The 19,763-nt window shown below is 43.4% G+C and overlaps 1 protein-coding gene across 1 annotated transcript; it reads left to right on the plus strand.

Moving 5' to 3' along the window:
* Nucleotides 1-1,155: 1,155 nt before the first annotated feature.
* LOC149432223 (ras GTPase-activating-like protein IQGAP1) lies at nucleotides 1,156-3,672 on the plus strand. Its single transcript, XM_089665333.1, has one exon. It carries the CDS (start codon nucleotides 1,156-1,158, stop codon nucleotides 3,670-3,672), a length of 2,517 nt encoding a protein of 838 aa, XP_089521459.1.
* The last annotated feature ends 16,091 nt before the right edge of the window (nucleotides 3,673-19,763 follow it).

Genomic DNA, 19,763 nt, shown 5'->3' on the forward strand with positions numbered 1-19,763 from the left:
TCCAACAAATCAGTCATGATTCTCAATCACGCCACGCAAAACTGAAACCATTAAAAATATTTGGTAAACACTCCATATAGGCGATTACCTTCCAAAGACATTACAATGCATCTGAATAAGCAATAAATACATCGTGATTCTCAATCGCTCCACCCAAAACTGAAACTATTAAAACACCCCATATATATGGCCATCTTCAAAAGACATCACAATCCATGTGAATATCCAACAAATTCATTAAGATTCTAAATCGCTCCACCCAAAACTGAAAATATTGATCCCTTCCCCATATATGTGGTTCCCTTTCAAAGACATTACAATCCATGTGAATATTCAACAAACCTGTCATGATTCTCAATTGCTCCATGCAAAACTGATGCCATTAAAAATGTTCACTAAACAACCCATATATGTGGTCATCTTCCAAAGACATTACAATCCGTGTGAATATTCAACAAATTCATCATAATTCTAAATCACTGCACTGATAACTGAGAATATTGAACCCCCCATATATGTGTTTTCCTTCCACAGACATTACAATCCATGTGAATATCCAATGAATCCATGGGGATTCTCAATAGCTCCACCCATAACTGAAACTATTAAACACCCCATATATCACCCATATATGTGATCGCCTTCCAAAGACATTACAATCAATGTGAATATCCAACAAATCCATCGTGATTCTCAATCGCTCCACCCAAAGATAAATCCTAATAAACACCCCACACAAGTGTCTCATTTGTAGAATGTCCAAAACGACAGTGTTTTTCAAGCTGATGTTCAAGACGTGCGGCTCCACCCAATACTGAAGATACAGCGATGTGTTCATTCCTCCTCTGCTGGCAGTTATCACTTCCAGGCTATGATGTGTCAGTTGGCCGTCACTGTGTCAATAAAGTTTTGTTGAAAAAAAATGTTTGAACTGTGCAACTGTAACTATGAGGTCATCACAGAGCAGCAGAGGCTGTGTCAATAAAGTTTTTGTACAAAAAAGAAACTGTCACAGTGGAGCAGAGGCTAAAAATAGAAGCCAGCAGAGGCAGAGTTCAGTCTACAAGTGACTGTTGTGGTGAACACATCTGATCTGAAGACCTCTGATTACTACCAATAGAAATTCTTGGTGTATTCTACCATCTGATAGCAGAAATGGTGAGAAACACCCACCGCACTACAGGAGGGAGGGCATCTCCCAGGACAAGGTTGGACTTCCTTTGGAATGGAAGACTCAGCAATTGGCTGAGGTCATTCTTTACAAAGAAAGATCCAAAGGTTACCGAACCCAAGAAGACGAATGAATGGAGGGAGAATGAAGGTGAGGAGCGTCGTGGTGAAATCATTGTAAAATTTCAGTCGTGCGTCAGAAGAGGCTTGGCCCGACAGCGATACCTGGATTTTATGACAAATAAAAATCCATCTGTGAGCGCGGTCATCCAGTTCTCTCAATGCCTGAGCCCCCATGACCCCACCTTCCATATGCAGTTGCGGCTGAATCAGTTGAAGGTGGATATCACGTCTAAATGTAAAACCTTCTATGGATATAAGGAGGAGCTGAGAACCTTAGACAAAGACATCGCAGCTTTAGTAAAGGGCAATATGGCTCAACAGGATCTGCAATCCAGATTCAAAAAACTAAAGCCTAGCAATAAGGTGCAAGTTAACGAGGTCATAGCCAAGGATAGACAGGAGGATCGTGAGGCCAGGAAGAGAAGACAGAGGCTGGAGTCCTATGAACACCTCTTCTACTATCTGCAGACGGATCCAGCTTACCTGACCAGACTCATGGACCAGCTGACGTACCATCAGGATATTCTAACATTTACGGACAGACTGCTCTTCCATCTCTATGACCACGGCCACAATCCACGCGCAGAGTACTATTTCATCAAACTGATGGAATTTGCTCTTTGTAAGGAAGTGGAGAACAAAATCCATGTCATTCAGGACATATTGGAGGGGAAATCAAAGATTTTAAAGCTAATCATCTATTTTTACACCCAAGAAGCAAAGTACATTCCCCTAGTCATGGCGCTGGTTCCAGCAATACTGACGACATACAGCATTGAATATACACTGCCCACCTATCCAGAGAAGCCTGCAGACCAGCCTTCCATTCCAGCAAGGAAAAGACTACAAGGAAGATCCACCAATGGTCACAAAACTGAAAAGATTGCTGTATATGACGTCACAAACGAATTCCTACAGGCCATACTCTCATCTGTGGACAGGATTCCTTATGGGCTCAGACACCTTACAAAAGTCCTACAACAATCTTTGCTAAAAAAGTTTCCGGAGGTCGGTGAAGATTTAGTGTTGAAGACTGTCGGCTATTTCTTCTCTCAGTACCTCCAGCCAGCCATAGAGAGGCCAGATCTATTTGACATTATTTCAAGAGAGAAGTATTTAGATTCAACCCTGAGGAAGAATCTCATGCTTATGTCTTCAATCACCCGCCTGACCATGCAATTCCTTTCTGTTGAAACACTTCTTGGACCTGGAGCAGACGACTACATCAGCATCACCTCCCCAAAGCTCAGGGGATTCTTCAGCAAACTTCTGAACACTCCAGATCCAGAGGACAACTTCAGCTTTTCCAAGTACGCCGACTTTATAGAGACTCCTGTGATAGACATGCCTGCGGAGGACATCATCTACACACATTCTCTGCTTTCTGAATACAAGAATGTTGTATTTTGCGACCTCGGACATTGGCCAACCACAGACATTGTGTACCGAGTATACAAGGATATTGGACCCATCCCTCTCCTTAAGGATCTTGTGGACACTCAGGCAGCTGTGTATGATGACACAAAGAAAATTCCTACAATCTCGTTATGTTTAAGCAGAAAATCTTCTCCACTGAAAGATTTGGATATTGAAATGGAGAAAGCTAAGGTTTCCACCATAAAACTAGTCCTGGAACTAATGGGTAAAAAGCCTGAAGAGAAACTCCTAGAGATTCTGACACCTACCTCGCCAGCACAGGAAAAGGATCAGGATACGGCAATAGGAGGCAGAACTTCCAACAGTACTGAAGGTGCACATAAAGAGGAAAAATCCCGTTCAACTAAAGACCATGACACCTCCCGGGAATGTCACAAACACCTTCTGGCTGCAAACCTGCAGACTTTACACAAAGCTGGGTACTTCACAGAGGCAAGAAGCCACACCCAGGTCATCAACCTAATTATGGAAGAAATCAAAAGGAAAGAGAACCTGCTAGAGAAAAGAAAATCTGAGATAAGAATTAACCAGCAGGCATTAGCTGATCTGGAGGAGAGGTGTGCATTACTGGAGGACTCCATAGACATGCACAAGAAGTATAAGAAAAGCTGTATGGATATCCTGCTCTCTGAAGAGTCAGGCATTGATGGAGAGATCCACAAGATCTATTTTACAGAAGATTCAACTACATACACTGCCAAAGAGTTATTTAAGAAAGGGATCATAGTGAACACACGAGGGGAAATCAGGCAAATGAAAAGAGATGTCATTTGTGTAAAAGCTGTTGATGATCACTTCCAAGTCAGATTAGGCAACAAACGTCAAGACCTCGGAATTGTCAACTTGCTGCATGCTCATCACAGCGATCATCCAACCATGAAGATTTTCCATTATGACATCGATGTGAGAATGTTTCTGTATGAGATTTGCAGCAATCGTTAGAGAAGGTTAACAGCCGCTTAAAGCTGAAGTTTCCTTTTTCAGGGGGAAATGGCTGGTTTAATCTGGCCATGCTGGCTGAATACCAAAAACCGAACACATCTGAGGTGGAGGCGAGAATCCCCCCCTCTGCGCTATTCTGACAACAGAGACTCCTGATTGGCTGCAGCATTGACTGAAACAAATTTTTCAAACAAGCCCATTCGACATGGCCATATCTAAGAGGGTGCTGGAGTGGGCTGCACCCCCCATCCCCCAATCCGGCCTTCCGATGGACATTGTGTTTGGCCCACTGAGCTCTTCTCCCCATCCCCAAACTCAGGGCCAGGCCAAGGGGAGGCAGCCTGGCGCATTGAACAGCTAAATAAAAGTCTCAACAGAAGGAACAACAGCGGCAGAGAGCCAGGAGGTGTGGGCTGTGCTCTCTTCACAGTGCGCCTCCATACAGCAGATAACATTTGGGTGTCAGGAATTGAGCTGGGCAGGGTTGGGGTAATCTGGGTTAAGATGGGGGTTGTGGAGGGGACTTAGAATAGGTGGGGAATTTGTGATGGGAGGGGGGATTTGGGGGGTGAGGATGTGTAATGGGAGGGGGGATTTGGGGGGTGAGGATCTGTAATGGGAGGGGGGATATGGGGGGTGAGGATTTGTGCTAGGAGGGGGGTTGGGTAGGGGAACTGGACTGGGGAGGGGATCTGTGCTGGGGGGGACACATACATGCGTTTTTAGTAGATATTTGGCAGAGTTTTGTGTAGGGTGTTAAGGAGACACCCGATGACATCTAACAACCAGTGACTCATCCCTGCCCTGCTCATTAAGCTGACAGCTGACTGACACCTGAATGTAAACGAAGGAGATGGATGTTAAAGCCCTTCATGCCCTAGTAACCCACATATGTGGCAGCAAAAAGCGGGACTTTGCAGCATAAGAGTTGCTGGGGGGCAATGTTTATGCGCCAAAAACAGCTCTTGGTCCAAAACAAGCAATCGGTAGCCGGCGGGACCGGTTTCCATTTATGTGACCATTGTGAAAGCCAATCACAGTGGTCACGTAATCGCCGACCGTTCCCACCCCCCGAGCGTTAAGAACTTTTAAAGCGGACAAAAAGTTGGGCTGGAAGAGGTTAACCAAAAAATAAAAAAAAACAGAGGAGTTCCTACACAATTCTTACCTGCTATGAATTTTAAGTGATTCAACATAAAAAATAAAAAAAAGAAAAACCCATACCAGGTAACTTGCCCTCAACACTGGGGTGCCTTGGCAAAGCACCTTGTCCCATGTTGTTGAGGCCTCTTCACCACAACCCTGGCTCAGTGGGTGTAGGGGGCCTATGGGTGGGGGGCTTGTCGGACTTTGGAATATCCCTTTAACAATATGGGGGCCCTAGATACCACCTCCATGTGAATGAGTAAGGGGTACAAAGCACCCCTTTCCACAAAAAAAGAATGTGCCCAAGCAAAAACATCCCTTGGGTCTTTGTTACAAGGGACATAGGCAGTCCCTGCCACCTAGCATCCATCTTTGCTAGTTGCAGTACTCCTTCGCAGCTCGGATACAGATGGGGCTTTCTGTTTTACCCTGGACAGCCCAAGTATTGCAGAAAGTGTTTTATTCATGGCCAGATCAGAGCAGAATGTCAGAGCGCAATACTGTGATAAATGAACCTTCACCTTGGGAAACAGCAGCTCCGTACCATCAAGCTGCAGTCTACCCAGTCTTCATGGAGGAGAGCATCATGCCCTTTGCTGCGGTAAATGGGCCTTAAAAAAATATCTTAAAAACATATCATTTAAAAAAAAAAAAAAAAAAAACAGTTTTGAGCCTACCTCTGAGGCAGCCGGTTGTACCAGTGAAATCAGTCAGAAAAAGGCCTATTTCACACCTAGAGGTCTCTCAGGGACTTTGATCTTGATGCTGTTACGATAATTACCAACAATCCTACCTTTGCTCTGCCTTGATAACTTGGGACTGTCCATACTTCAGGACTTGCTCACCAATATGCCTTCTGTTTCACAAAGATATGCCTACTTGGCCTGTGTATGAGCCAGACCTTTCTTGATGTATGAGGGAGGTTATGTGTCCTCCTCTGGATGGTGCCCTTGGCTCTTCGGGTACCGGAGGGAGGTGAAGACATCACCATTCATATATGTTTGTTATGTAACTTTCTTCCTCCTCTGGACTACATCAGGTTTAATTATCTATCTGGGGACTTTGATGGATACCCTATAAGAGATTAATTTGTCTACTCACACAGTGTAGTCATTCACAATGAGCTGTGCCATCACGTCAGCTCTACAACAGAAGTGGACCAACAGCTCAGTGATAGTCTGGGACAAGGCCATTGTCTCTATAGAGACACAACGTATGCTCATCAGTAAAATGGATCAAGAAGATGGTTCCGTTATTCACAATGAGCTGGGGGGGGGGGGGGGTGGAGTGGTGTTAGTGGAAGGCTCTCTTGGGTGGGGGGGGGGAGGCAAGGGTGTTGGTCACTGTCAGAATCCCTGCGTGGGAGGAATGTCTGGGGGAAGGTCTGATTTTTGTGTTGCCTAGGGCAGCAAAAAACCTAAATACACCACTGGCCAAGTGCCCAGGTTGTCTGCAGTGCGGGGATGGAATGAGGAGCTCTGTTGAGTGCTCTGCCAGAAGTGACCTTATCCTCTTCTCTGCTAACCCCTGTCCTCTTACCTGCTAACTCCCTGTACCCTGCCGTGCTGACCCCTGTACCCTGCGGTGCTGACCCCAGTACCCTGCCGTGCTGACCCCTGTACCCTGCCGTGCTGACCCTTGTCTTCTGACCCCATAGCCCTTGTTCTCTGCTCTGCTGACCCCTGTCCTCTGCCCTACTGACTCTTGTACACTGCCCTGCTGATTCATCAGAGTTTACAATGGCACATAGTCAGTACAGGGAGAAAGGAGTGCAGCTGGTATGAAAGTACAACCTGTGATTGACCCCAAAGAGCTCTTTCACACAGACAGTAGTAAAAACGAGCATCTGAGTAGCAGTTTTATCTCCCCCACCTGCCCACCCAAATGCTAACACAACAGCCTGACAAGGCTGTACACATACTGAATGTGTAGCTGCCGCCTTGCTCAGAGGGACACAGCCTGGGGGATGGAAGGGGTGGGACGGATGACTGAAAAAGGGACTGTGCCAGCAAGTCTGGGACAAGTGACAAGTATTTCTATTCAGCGCAACAGCACTGCACTTTTGGAAAAGGTACCAGTGCTACTTTGCTGCTGTTGTTGCTCTTTTTTGGCCGAAGAGATTTACACAGAAAATGCACCAAAAATGTATTTAAACTGCACATACGTACGAGTTTTGTGTAGGTGTTTAAAGAGGCACCTGCTGGCATCCTTACATCCCCGCCCGGATCATTTAGCTGTCAGCTGGCTGACAGATGAATGTAAACAAAGGAGAAGGGACATTTAACCCCTTTACGCCCTAGTAACCAATATTTGCGGCGGCAAAAAGCTGGGCTTTAACAAATATGAGCTGCTGGGTGGGCAATGTTTCTGCGCCAAAAACAGCTCTCGGTCCTGTGAAAACATCGGTAGCCGGCGGGACCGGCTTCCGTTTATGTGATCATTGTGACAGCCAATCCAACCAATCACAATGGTCACATGATCGTTGACCCTTGTAGAGCCTCTTCTTCATAACACTGGCCCGGTGGTTACAAGGGGCCTATGGGTGGGGGGCATATTGGAATCTGGAATATCTATTTAACAATATGTGAATAAGGAATACAAATTACCTCTATTAATCCACGAAAAAAAGAATGTGCCCAAGAAGTAAAAACACCCCTTGGGTCTTTGTTACAAGGACATAGAAGGTTCCTGCCACCTAGCAGCCATCTTTGCTAGTTGCAGTACGCCTTCACAGCTTGGATACAGATGGGGCGGTTTTCCCCTGGACAGCACCAGGCATTGCAGAAAGTGTTTTATTCATGGCCAGATCAGCGCAGAATGTGAGTCAGGGAAGTAATGCTGGTTTTGTGGTACAACGAGACATGGCCACTGAGTACAGGGAATGGAAGGTCTGTCATATATACAAGAAAGTGGGACACTTAGCCAAGCAGTGCATTGAGTATCTACTGCCAAGGAGAGCTCTGTGGATATCCTAATCGGTTCTGGATGGGAGGTGCACAACATAACTTACAAAATTCCTGCTAAATCTAAAAGATAAAACTGTATTGAGCTATTAAATAAAGCTCTGTATGTGAATGAGGTCTTGGGGCTCATTCACATGGGTGCTGTGGCTTGTACAGTGTCAGACTTTATTTCGGTGCTGTTGTAGGATAGGCAGTGGATGGGGGAGGGGGAAGTAGATGTGTTTTGGTTATATGAGAGGTGGGATATGGAAAGGAAGGAGAAGGGTGAGGGGTGCCTGTTTATTTTTATTGGATATGTTTTTATGGGAGTTTTATACCAATATGACCATATCTATAATGATCCCATGAACATTGCTCTTGTATGAGTTACTCTGGAAGTACACTGCATCTGAGCAGCGCAAACTGAAAAAGTGATTTAGTTCATTTTTCATATTCAAAGCAAACTCCCCCATCCATCCATGTCTCCAGGTTTCATTTTATTGAGAAATCAAATTGAAAAACACCAGAAGGCATTTCTGGCCGTGGCCATCTTGAGTGAGGGCAGATGATTCACATAGCATTCACTTCCTGGAATCCATCTACCCTCAACTTAGGCAAGTAGGCAGGAGGGTGTGCTTAGCTGAGAAAACCCTTCCTTCCCTCCTGAAGACTCCTGGGATGGATGACATTTGTCAAGGCAAAACAAAACAGGAAATAACTGAAGAAATGTAAAAAAAAAGGTTTAAATCATGTAAACCTGATATACTTTCCTATCTATTTACTAATGCTAGCAGCACAAGGATTACAAATAGTCAATGTTGATTAGGAGAGTAAAGTTCTGCTTTAGGTCTAAGAACGTTGAATGGTCAGTTGTTTTAATTTGAGCATTATGGAAATAATCTGCTTCCCGACCGCCCTATAGCTGAAATACTACTACAGGGTGACATGGGTGCTCAAAATCACGTATATATATATAGCAGTGTCCTTACAGCGAAGCACAGGGACAGAGCACGTAATGAAACAGCACACAGTTAAATAACCCTTTGATCGCCCCTCATGTTAACCCCTTCCTGCCCAGTGCCATTCGTACAGTGTCATTGCTTTGTTTATCATTGATCACTGTATTGGTGTCACTGGGGATGTCAGTGACACCAAGTCAATTCCCCCCCAGTGTCAGAATGCCCACCACAGTCCCGCTATAAGTCGCTGATCGCCGCCATTACTAGTAAAAATTAAAGAAAAAAATCCCAGTATATATACCACCATTTGTAAATGCTATAACTTTCACGTAAATCAATTAATTTACACGTATTGGGATTGTTTTTAGCAAAGACATGAAGCAGAATATATTTTGCACTAAAGTTAAGATGAAATGTGATTTTTTTAAAATTCTTTTACTGGACATGTTTAATAGCAAAATGTCAAAAATATTGTTATATTTCTCAAAATTGTCTGTATTTGTTATAGCGCAAAAATAAAAACCGCACAATGATCAAATACCACTGAAAGAAAGCTCTATTCGTTGGAAGAAAAGGACGTAAATTTAATTTGGGTGCAGCGTTGCATGACCGCGCAATTGTCAGTTAAAGTAACGCAGTGCCGTAACGCAAAAAATGGCCTGGTCAGTAAGGGGGGTAAATCCTCAGGAGGGAGAGTGGTTAAAGAAAAACAAAAAAAAAATTTGACCCTTAGGGCCACTTCAATCTATCGGAGCCTTTTGGGCCTTATGGGATACCCTCTGCCATATTTCTTATTATCCACACATGTCCCTTACCTGCATTGGCAGTATTTTCGGGACAGTGAACTAACCCTATAAAACAACTGGCTATTGATTCTTTTTCTGTCACACCAAATATTCATTTAATTTAGTTTTGATTCTGTGTGCATTGTGTAGATTGTTTATTCAAAATTAATATAAATAAAAATTATTCATCAATTTTTTCTAAAGCGTCCTCACTTTACACATTACCTAGTAGTTGTGGCCGAGCAGTTAAGGCGATGGATTCTAAATCCATTGGGATTTCCCCACGCAGGTTCGAATCCTGCCAACTACCGTCTGTAGTTTTGGAAACAGTACACACACTGGGTCCATCAGTGCTCTGTAGGTCAATGTTCCAGTTCTGCTGGTTGATGACTCTTGCCAGGATAAAGTGCTGCACTTGACAGCCTAAACCTTTAGCACGGTTCTGTAGCTCCTACAGTCCCTTGACGGAGATGAAGCTCTGTGTCCATTGAGGTCTTGGCTGGTTTGTAGGGTCTAAATGACCTGTAGAGTTCCCTGAGACTCAGATAAAGACTTGGCCGGGTCAGTAGGTGACATTTACAAGTACCCAGCTGGTCACAATCCAAGCCATGGGGTACATCATAGGACTGGGAAAGCATTTGGAAGACTTTTTTTTTTTACTTTGCGGCTACAATGTAGTTCATACGTGGACTAGGTTTTGTTTTGAAGGTAGGTCCTCTGTAACTACTTCCCATCTGATGTACAGTCCATACATAGATGTCCTGATGGGAAGTGATTAAGAGCTGCAGCCATGATCTTGGTACCATTTCTATGAAAGATTTGGAGAACTCCGGGATGAAGCACAAAAACAAGTTCAACTACACGCACCAACAAACGGTAGTCATGGTCAGTGACAGGGGGTATAATCATTGACGCAGCATGTGTATACCCCGTCTGCTCCCTCAATGGTGAATACAGGTAGAAGTTGGGGGAAGTGAAAGCGTAGCAAAACCACACATTTTTACCATCCCCAACTACTAGTCTAAACAAGTCCTAACAGTAGGAGCTGTTTAACCGCTTCCCGTCCGCCCTATAGAAGATATATTGCTACAGGGTGGCATTTGGTGTGCAGAATAATGTACGTATCAAACAAGGATGGTGGGAACCCCTCATAATGGGAACAGCAAGTGAACAAAAGAGAGGCAACTCCCACAGGGATGGTGGGAACCCCTCAAATTGGGAACAGCGGATGTGGAGATATGGAATCTATGCATAGGGATTGCAATGCAATGGGCACAGCAGGTTTACAGACCAGGGATCTCACCATTAGAGTCTTCAAGACTGTCATGTGGTTTGACTCGCCAGCATCCATCAAACACTCGAATATCAGTTTTAGATGGACGAACGCTTTATTGCAATCCTCCCTTAAAGTGCCTATATGAGAAGCCTCAGACAGGAGATACTCTACTCTGACTCCCGGCCCGAAGAGAAGTCCTAGATAGTGACAACTGCCAAAGTGAAGCTGAAATTGAGGCCCAGTGTGGCCCCATCTGCCTGCGACCCCTCACAAAGATGCATTGTTCGTGAGCTCTGGTTCACACTGGATCCAACTTGAAGTTGCATGATTTCAAGGTCACATGACAGTGCAACTCCACGTGTGACTTGGAAGACATCAGTGCGACTTCATGCACAGATCTCTATGCAAGTCGCTCCTGAAATCACAAAAAGTAGTGCAGGAACTATCTTCAAAATTGGGGCGACTCTGATGGAGATAGAGTTGCACCGATTTGAACTGTTCCATTGCACAAAAGAGGAACTCTTGCACTGTCAAACAAAATCGGGAGCCGCCATCTAAGTGTAGATTTATTACAAGCAATAAAAGGAAATAAAATTGCACCCACATTTAGGGTCACTTCCCACCATAGAAACGCAGTCCAGATGCGTCTCTGATGCTTTCCTGCATCCGCATTTTTGACACATTCCAGTGCGTTTTTATGCTTTCCGGTTCATTTTTTCCATTCTTTTTTACTTCAATGTAAACAGGGACTTGTGCATTATGGTGCGCTTTTGATCCATTTTACTGCGTTTACAATTGTGTGCAGGAAAAATGAAGTCTGTTCACCTTTTTTTTTCTGCAGCCGGAACGCACTGGAACCCCAAGCTGATGTGAACTATGACATTGACAACCATATAACCTATTAAATAATCACTCGGTAACTCACAAAACTAAATAAAACTCACATAGTGAGTACGCAACTTATAATCCCAAGAAAAAGTCACACTTTCACCCTTGAAAGTAAATAATATTCAAACCTTTTTCTTATCCTTAAATAAAATTAATAAATCAAACAATAAATGAAATTCAAATAAAAAATTTTTAAAAATTAAATATAAATATAGTCCCAAAATATATTTCCAAGTCCAACACAATCTCTCAATCCTGTGTGTCCAACTTCAATATTTCCATCACTCCGGACCCGATAAAATAAAACTAAAAGCGTGTATTACCTTCAAACAATATGTATATACCTTCACAACTAAGAAGTATATACTTCAATCTGTGCAAAAACAGAATCAACTGTGAGTAACACGTGAATCGTGCAAGTCACCCTGTGTACACTATAAAATGAACAAATAAATAGTGACAAAATGAGTACAATCAAAAATAAAATAATATATATTGAAATAAATAAAATAGAAAAACCAAATTAAACAAACAAAAATAATATTAAATAATATAGAGTAAATTAAATAAATATAAAAAGGTGAACACTCGGTGAACACTTCTATAGGACAAGAATGCATACAATTACCCTCATGGAGTAATATCAAGCCTTAAGGGATATTCAGATGTTTAGCAGTCACTTTCAGGCTCTCAATAGCTGTATATAGGGTAAGCCTTTAATCCACCATCATCCTCATAAAAAATAGAAAAGAGCCCATGTAGCATGATATAATACGTACCAAAACCATTTAATACAGCATCTTACATTAGGGACTTGAACAATCAGTAATATATTCCCATGACTCAGCCACAGCAGCTTCCTAGGATGTAAAGCACGGTTTCCAATAATCAAAATGGCCGCGCCACCACTTCCGGTTTTTGCGCAATTACGTCAGACGTACTGATTGAGAGCCTGAAAGTGACTGCTAAACATCTGAATATTCCTTAAGGCTTCATACAGTCAGGTCCATAAATATTGGGACATGGACACAATTCTAACATTTTTGGCTCTATACACCACCGCAATGGATTTGAAATGAAACAAACAAGATGTGCTTTAACTGCAGACTGTCAGCTTTAACTTGAAGGTATTTACATCCAAATCAGGTGAACGGTGTAGGACAGTTTGCATATGTGCCTCCCACTTGTTAAGGGACCAAACGTAATGGGACAATTGGCTTCTCAGCTGTTCCATGGCCAGGTGTGTGTTATTCCCTTCTTATCCCAATTACAATGAGCAGATAAAAGGTCCAGAGTTCATTTCAAGTGTGCTATTTGCATTTGGAATCTGTTGCTGTCAATTCTCAAGATGAGATCCAAAGAGCTGTCACTATCAGTGAAGCAAGCCATCATTAGGCTGAAAAAACAAAACAAACCCATCAGAGAGATAGCAAAAACATTAGGCATGGCCAAAACAACTGTTTGGAACACTCTTAAAAAGAAGGAACGCACCGGTGAGCTAATGACCCAAAGCATACTGCAAAAGCAACCAAAGAGTTTTTTAAGGGAAAGAAGTGGAATGTTCTGCAATGGCCAAGTCAATCACCTGACCTGAATCCGATTGAGCATGCATTTCACTTGCTGAAGACAAAACTGAAGGGAAAATGCCCCAAGAACAAGCAGGAACTGAAGACAGTTGCAGTAGAGGCCTGGCATAGCATCACCAGGGATGAAACCCAGCGTCTGGTGATGTCTATGCGTTCCAGACTTCAGGCTGAAATTGACTGCAAAGGATTTGCAACCAAGAATTAAAAAGTGAAAGTTTGATTTATGATTATTATTCTGTCCCACTACTTTTGGTCCCTTAACAAGTGGGAGGCACATATGCAAACTGTTGTAATTCCTACACCGTTCACCTGATTTGGATGTAAATACCCTCAAATTAAAGCTGACAGTCTGCAGTTAAAGCACATCTTGTTCATTTCATTTCAAATCCATTGTGGTGGTGTATAGAGCCAAAAATGTTAGAATTTTGTCAATGTCTCAGAATTTATGGACCTGACTGTATATATAAAACCCAAATTAGACTCCTTCTCAACTCTCCAGGAGAAATACCACCTACCTGACAGTGAGACCTTCACCTACATGCGAATAGCTCACTCCCTACAAAAAATAGACATTCCACATGAGATGACAATTCCTACTACTGCACATCACTTCTTTCATAAAACACAATATCCAAGGAAAGGAATCTCCACATTTTACACACTTATAACTAAAGCACAGTTTACCCTACAAACTAGCTCCCTAACCAACTGGGAGAAAATCCTCCTTCAACCTATACGACCACACACTTGGGAAAGAGCCTTTACCATCACTTACAAAGCCTCGAAATGTAGCTCCCACTGGGAAACATACATGAAAATCCTACACCAGTGGTACTTGACACCTGTTAAACTCTCCCTATATTACTCTTAACACTCACCCACACGTTGGAGACAATGCGGAGAAATAGGAACAACTCTTCATATACTCTGGACATGTAAATCCCTCAATTCATACTGGAACAAAGTCTTCCAACTGATCTCATCAGTCACTGGACTCCCAGTGTCACCAAACCCTGCCCTCGCACTCCTACACATAGGAATTGACAAACTCCCTACAGAATGGCGTACCATCATAATTCACACATTAGCAGCTGCTAAAATCAACATTACTAAACTATGGAAATCCACCAAAACTCCCTCTTTCTCAACTCTTATATCTGATCTTAACTTCCAATGTGAGAACAGCCTTTCATAATTCCTCTTATCATAGATTCAAAACCCAGTGGTCTCGAAGGTTACAAAACCCTAATTGCTCCATAAAATGATGAATATATAATCATACCACACTATGACCTCAGCACTTGACTGGTGCCTTCCCCTCCCCCTCCCCCTTTATCCACTATGTAACTCATGTCTACCCAAATATGGTTCATATCACACCGAGTATACCTCTCAGGTAATAGCGACTTACATCTATAACATCCCCAGCCAATTGGTGGGGACCTATATTATGTTATGTACACCTACTGCGAAAACCTACTGTGAACCCTTTCAACGTACCTTATTGTGTTTGGTAAAAAATCTTTCAATAAAAATTATTTGAAAATATAGTACGTACCATAGTCTGATAACTTTTCAGAGAGCATTTGACAGGTGGTGAGGAGGTGCTGTATTGCCTCCTCACTGCCTGCTTATATCCCTTGATCCCTGAAGTACATTGCAGTTGGTTGTGGGGTGCTTCACTCAGGTTGAGCGGCCCCATTCACTTGACTGGGTCACGTTTGATGAGTGCTATGCCTGCCAAAATGGATAGAAGGTATAATCCTTGCCACAGCATGTGCACACCCACGTCTGCTCCCTCTGCGGTGGGGGCGCAAAATTGTGGCACGACTACAAGTTTTTACCATCCCCAACTGCTAGTCTAAACGAGCCCTAACAGTGGGAGTGGTTTAAAGAGGGACGATTAAACAGACCATGAGTCTAGTTGCTATACAATTACATTGCACTTCTGTGTCATGATCCTTGTACCCACAATGCACTTCTAATAACTGTGCCACAAGATTCAGAGACTCACATAAACCTTTGGACAAAAGGATCATTTTCATACAATTACATTTCTCAATTCTGTATGCGAGAAGATAACACAGTGTTTGACTGAGCCTACCTTAAAGAAGAAATTCATTGAAACCAGCAACTGTTGAGAAAATGAACACTTTGGTCAGGATTTTTTACAGAGTGAGTGGAACTCCGCTTTAAAGACATACAGTTGTGTTCAAAATGATAGCAGTCAGACATCACTAACCGGATCAATCACTGTTTTTGGGAGAAATGATATTCCTACATGGCAAATAATTTACTAGCAGGTGTAGTAGAGTAATAGAAATCCAACAGACCCAACAGTCATGACATGCATGCTGCTGATTCTGTGTCATTGAATCACTCATTGAAAGGGGCATGTTCAAAATAATAGCCGTGTGGAGTTCTATTAGTGAGGTCATTCATTCTTTGAAAAACAGGTGGCAATTATTTAACCCCCCTGGCGGTATTCCCGAGTGTAGTTCGGGGTAAAGTTTCAGCACCACAAGCGGTAACCCCGAGCTACACTCAGGCTTACCATGTGGCGCTACTCCGGGAACCCTCGATCACTTACCTTGTCCTGCGTTCCCGCGATGTCCCTCCTGCAGTGTCCCCAGCAATGTAATCCGGCGGATGCCGGCATCTGTCATCTGGGTTCTGTCCCCTGCGAGCATCAGGACTAACGGGGGACGGAACGGCAGGAAATTTGAAAATGACAAAAAGTGACATTCACAAAAATCACTAAAATCACATAGTATCACATTACTGTACCAAACCATTTCACATACATTTTGTCCCGAGTGCTTTGTCCTGCGCCCTGCCTTCATTTTTACTGTTCTTTCTACCTGGAAACAGAGAAATGTCCATGGAGTCCAAAAAGCGTCCCTTTAGGTCAAAAGCGGTTTTAGACCGGCTAGAGAACAGAGATAGTAAATTAGAACCACTTGCAGAATTGAGTGATAATGATTCGTGGGGGAAAGTTGTCATCAGAAACTAAAAACGATTTTGCGACGTTGCTCAGCGATGTGCGAACTTGGCGCTATATTCCAAATTTCAGTGTTGTTGGTTTGATTATATTATTGAATTAAATGTATTATTATTATATTATTTTTTATGATTATTTATTAAATTATAATTTATGATTTCGTGTTTCAAGTTTTATCCTACCCGGGATGTTTACTAGACTCTTGTTCGGACAGATTTCAGTGAGTTATTTCTAAAAATTACAGGCCTACAATATAAAAAGCCAAATTTCCATGCAAAATAATGGTACCGCTTTCAGCACCAAAAATCTGAAATAATCATACCACCAGGGAAGTTAAGGAAGGAAGGCAGCAAATGCTGTACATGCTGGTTACAGTGCATTTCTCTCTGAAATTCTGAGGAAAATGGGTCGTTCCAGATATTGTTCAGAAGAACAGCGTACCTTGATTAAAAAGTTGATTGGAGAGGGGAAAACATATAAAGAAGTGCAGAACATGATAGGCTGCTCAGCTAAAATGATCGCAAATGCTTTAAAATGGCAACAAAAACCTGAAAGACGTGGAAGAAAGTGAAAATCTACCATTCGAATGGATAGAAGAATAGCCAAAATGGCGCGGACTCAGCCAACAATCAGCTCCAGGAACATGAAAGAAGGTGTAAAGTTCCCTGTGAGGACTGTTACAATTAGAAGACACCTATGGGTGTTCCAACAAGACAACGACCCCAAACACACCAGTAAACGTGCAACATCTTGGTTCCAGACCAACAAGATGGACCGTATGGAGTGGCCAGCCCAATCTCCGGATCTTAATCCAATAGAAAACTTGTGGGGTGACATCAAAAATGCCGTTTCTGAGGCAAAACCAAGAAATAGAGAAGAACTGTGGAATGTAGTCCAATCATCCTGGGCTGGAATACCTGATCACAGGGGCCAGAAGTTGGGGGACTCCATGCAACACAGATGTACAGCAGTTCTCAGAAACAGTGCGACTACAACCAAATATTCATGAAGTCATTCAAAGGAAAGCAAAATCTTCAAACATTTCTCAGTTTATATAGTGAATGTTTGAGTTTGTAAAGAAGAATACAAACACTGCTATTTTTTTGAACAGTCTAATATTCACTTTTCTTCAATTTTTTTAGAGGAACAACACAAATTTGATCTATTTTTCTTCATGTTTTGATTTGGAATAGAATGTGTCGTGTTCCCAATGCATTTGTGTGGATGGAAATAAAAGCTATTAGAAGGATTTTGAGCTTTATTCACTTTTTTCAACACACTGCTATTATTTTGAACACAACTGTATATAGTACATTCACATCAGTCCCTAACCCTCAAGGGGCGTACAATCTAAGGTCCCTAACTCACAGTCATACATACACATACTAGGGACAATTTAGACAGGAATCAATCGGATATGTTTTAAGGTTTCAATCTGTTTTATTAATATTTAAAGGGAGAGAATGAGAGAAAATAAGAGATGAAAAAAAAAGAGAAACAAAAGATGGAGAGAGAGGGAAACCTTATCTGAATGTAGGGATAAAAAATATTTTCACTGAAGTGTCACCAGACATATTTTAAAAAAAAGCATGGAGGTAGCATTGCTAAGGAGCTGCATGATGTGCTATGCTTTTTGTGATGCTAACTCATCACACAGGGCTCAGGAGCGTGCATTATCCGGGGCACAGAGCTCAGGAGCGTGCATTATCCGGGGCACAGGGCTCAGGAGCGTGCATTATCCGAAGCACAGGGTTCAGGAGCGTGCATTATCCGGGGCACAGGGCTCAGGAGCATGCATTATCTGGGGCACAGGGCTCAGGAGCGTGCATTATCCGGGGCACAGGGCTCAGGAGCGTGCATTATACAGGGCACAGGGCTCAGGAGCGTGCATTATACAGGGCACAGGGCTCAGGAGCGTGCATTATCCGGGGCACAGGGCTCAGGAGCGTGCATTATCCGGGGCACAGGGCTCAGGAGCGTGCATTATCCGGGGCACAGGGCTCAGGAGCGTGCATTATCCGGGGCACAGGGCTCAGGAGCGTGCATTATCCGGGGCACAGGGCTCAGGAGCGTGCATTATCCGGGGCACAGGGCTCAGGAGCGTGCATTATCCGGGGCACAGGGCTCAGGAGCGTGCATTATCCGGGGCACAGGGCTCAGGAGCGTTGGGAGAAGGGGGTGAGCTAGGAGGGGGTGAGGAAACTTGGGCTAATTGTTTGGGGGATTTGGAGGAGAGGATTTGCGCTGAGAGGGGAGCCAACCTGGTTGGCTCTGAGGAAGAGGCAAATCCTCGAAACGTCTTAGCCTGTTGAGGTCCAGGGTTCCCACTGCGGACATCACTAAGTGTGGACTGGACAGTGCTGTTCTTTTATGATTTGCCTTTGATATTATTGTCATCTATGAGTATAATTCTTATTCTTTTTATCAATGAAAGGTTTTTTAGGTATTGCACTAGGCCTGTGTGCCCTCTGTTTGTTTTTCTTTGCATCCAATGTGCCTGGACTTCCCCGGTCCTTTGAGGGCAGCAAGGCGTGCACTTTCCAAGGCATTCGATATGAGGTTGTAGACTTTGTGGAGTCCATCCTCCAGCGCAGGAGTATATGTGTCCACCATTTTTTCAGTAATGTAAAAAGGACATGATCTACCTCTAACCAGGGGTGTCCCTAGGGTTGGTGTCACCCGGTGCGATAACACTTGGTGACACCCCCTCCAAAGATCCCCGCAGGATGGATTGGATCTGCGGATTGAGCATAATGGATCGGAGTCCAATCCATTATGCTCCCCAATCCGCAGATCTGATCCATCCTGCGGAGATCATCGGCTTGCTTTACAACTTACCTTTTAGTGGAGCGGGTCCGGTGTCACCCTGTATAGGTTGCATGCCGACGATCCCAGCAGGATAGATCGGATCTGCGTATTGAACTTAATGGATTGGACTCCGAACCATTATACTCAATCCGCAGATCCGATCCATCCTGTGGGGATCGTCAGATTGCTTTACAACTTACCTTTTCATGGAGCGGATCCGGTGTCACCCCCCGCACCTGCCTCGGGACACCACTGCCTCTAACAGAATGTCTTTGTTTGTCTCAGACATTTTCTTACATTTCTCAATCTTTTTACATAGTTTTTATATTTGAACCTGTTAAAATAGTTATATGTGATGAAAAGCATGAAAAGTCTAGCATGTTGACTAGAAGACATGATAATGAAGCATCGCTGGTAATACAATGTCTCAAAATTCTTCACCGTCTGGCACTACAATTCCAATGCACAACGACCCTCACCTACCATAGACGACCGTATCACACAATTACATTGCAGAAAGCCAGACCCTACCTGGCTCACCAAAGGGACCGATTATCCTATGTGGGACATGTAAAAGCACGGCTTTCTTTCAGCATTAACACGGTTTAAAATCTGGGTTTGTGGTGGGTGGGGTCACTGGTTGGAGATGGGGGGGGGGGGTATCAATCTGGGGTGATGGTGAGACAGTGGTTTGAAGGTG

Source organism: Staurois parvus, unplaced genomic scaffold (genome assembly GCF_062004578.1).
Source record: "Staurois parvus isolate SC_StPar_1 unplaced genomic scaffold, SC_StPar_1.0 ptg002181l, whole genome shotgun sequence".
NCBI lineage: Eukaryota > Metazoa > Chordata > Amphibia > Anura > Ranidae > Staurois > Staurois parvus.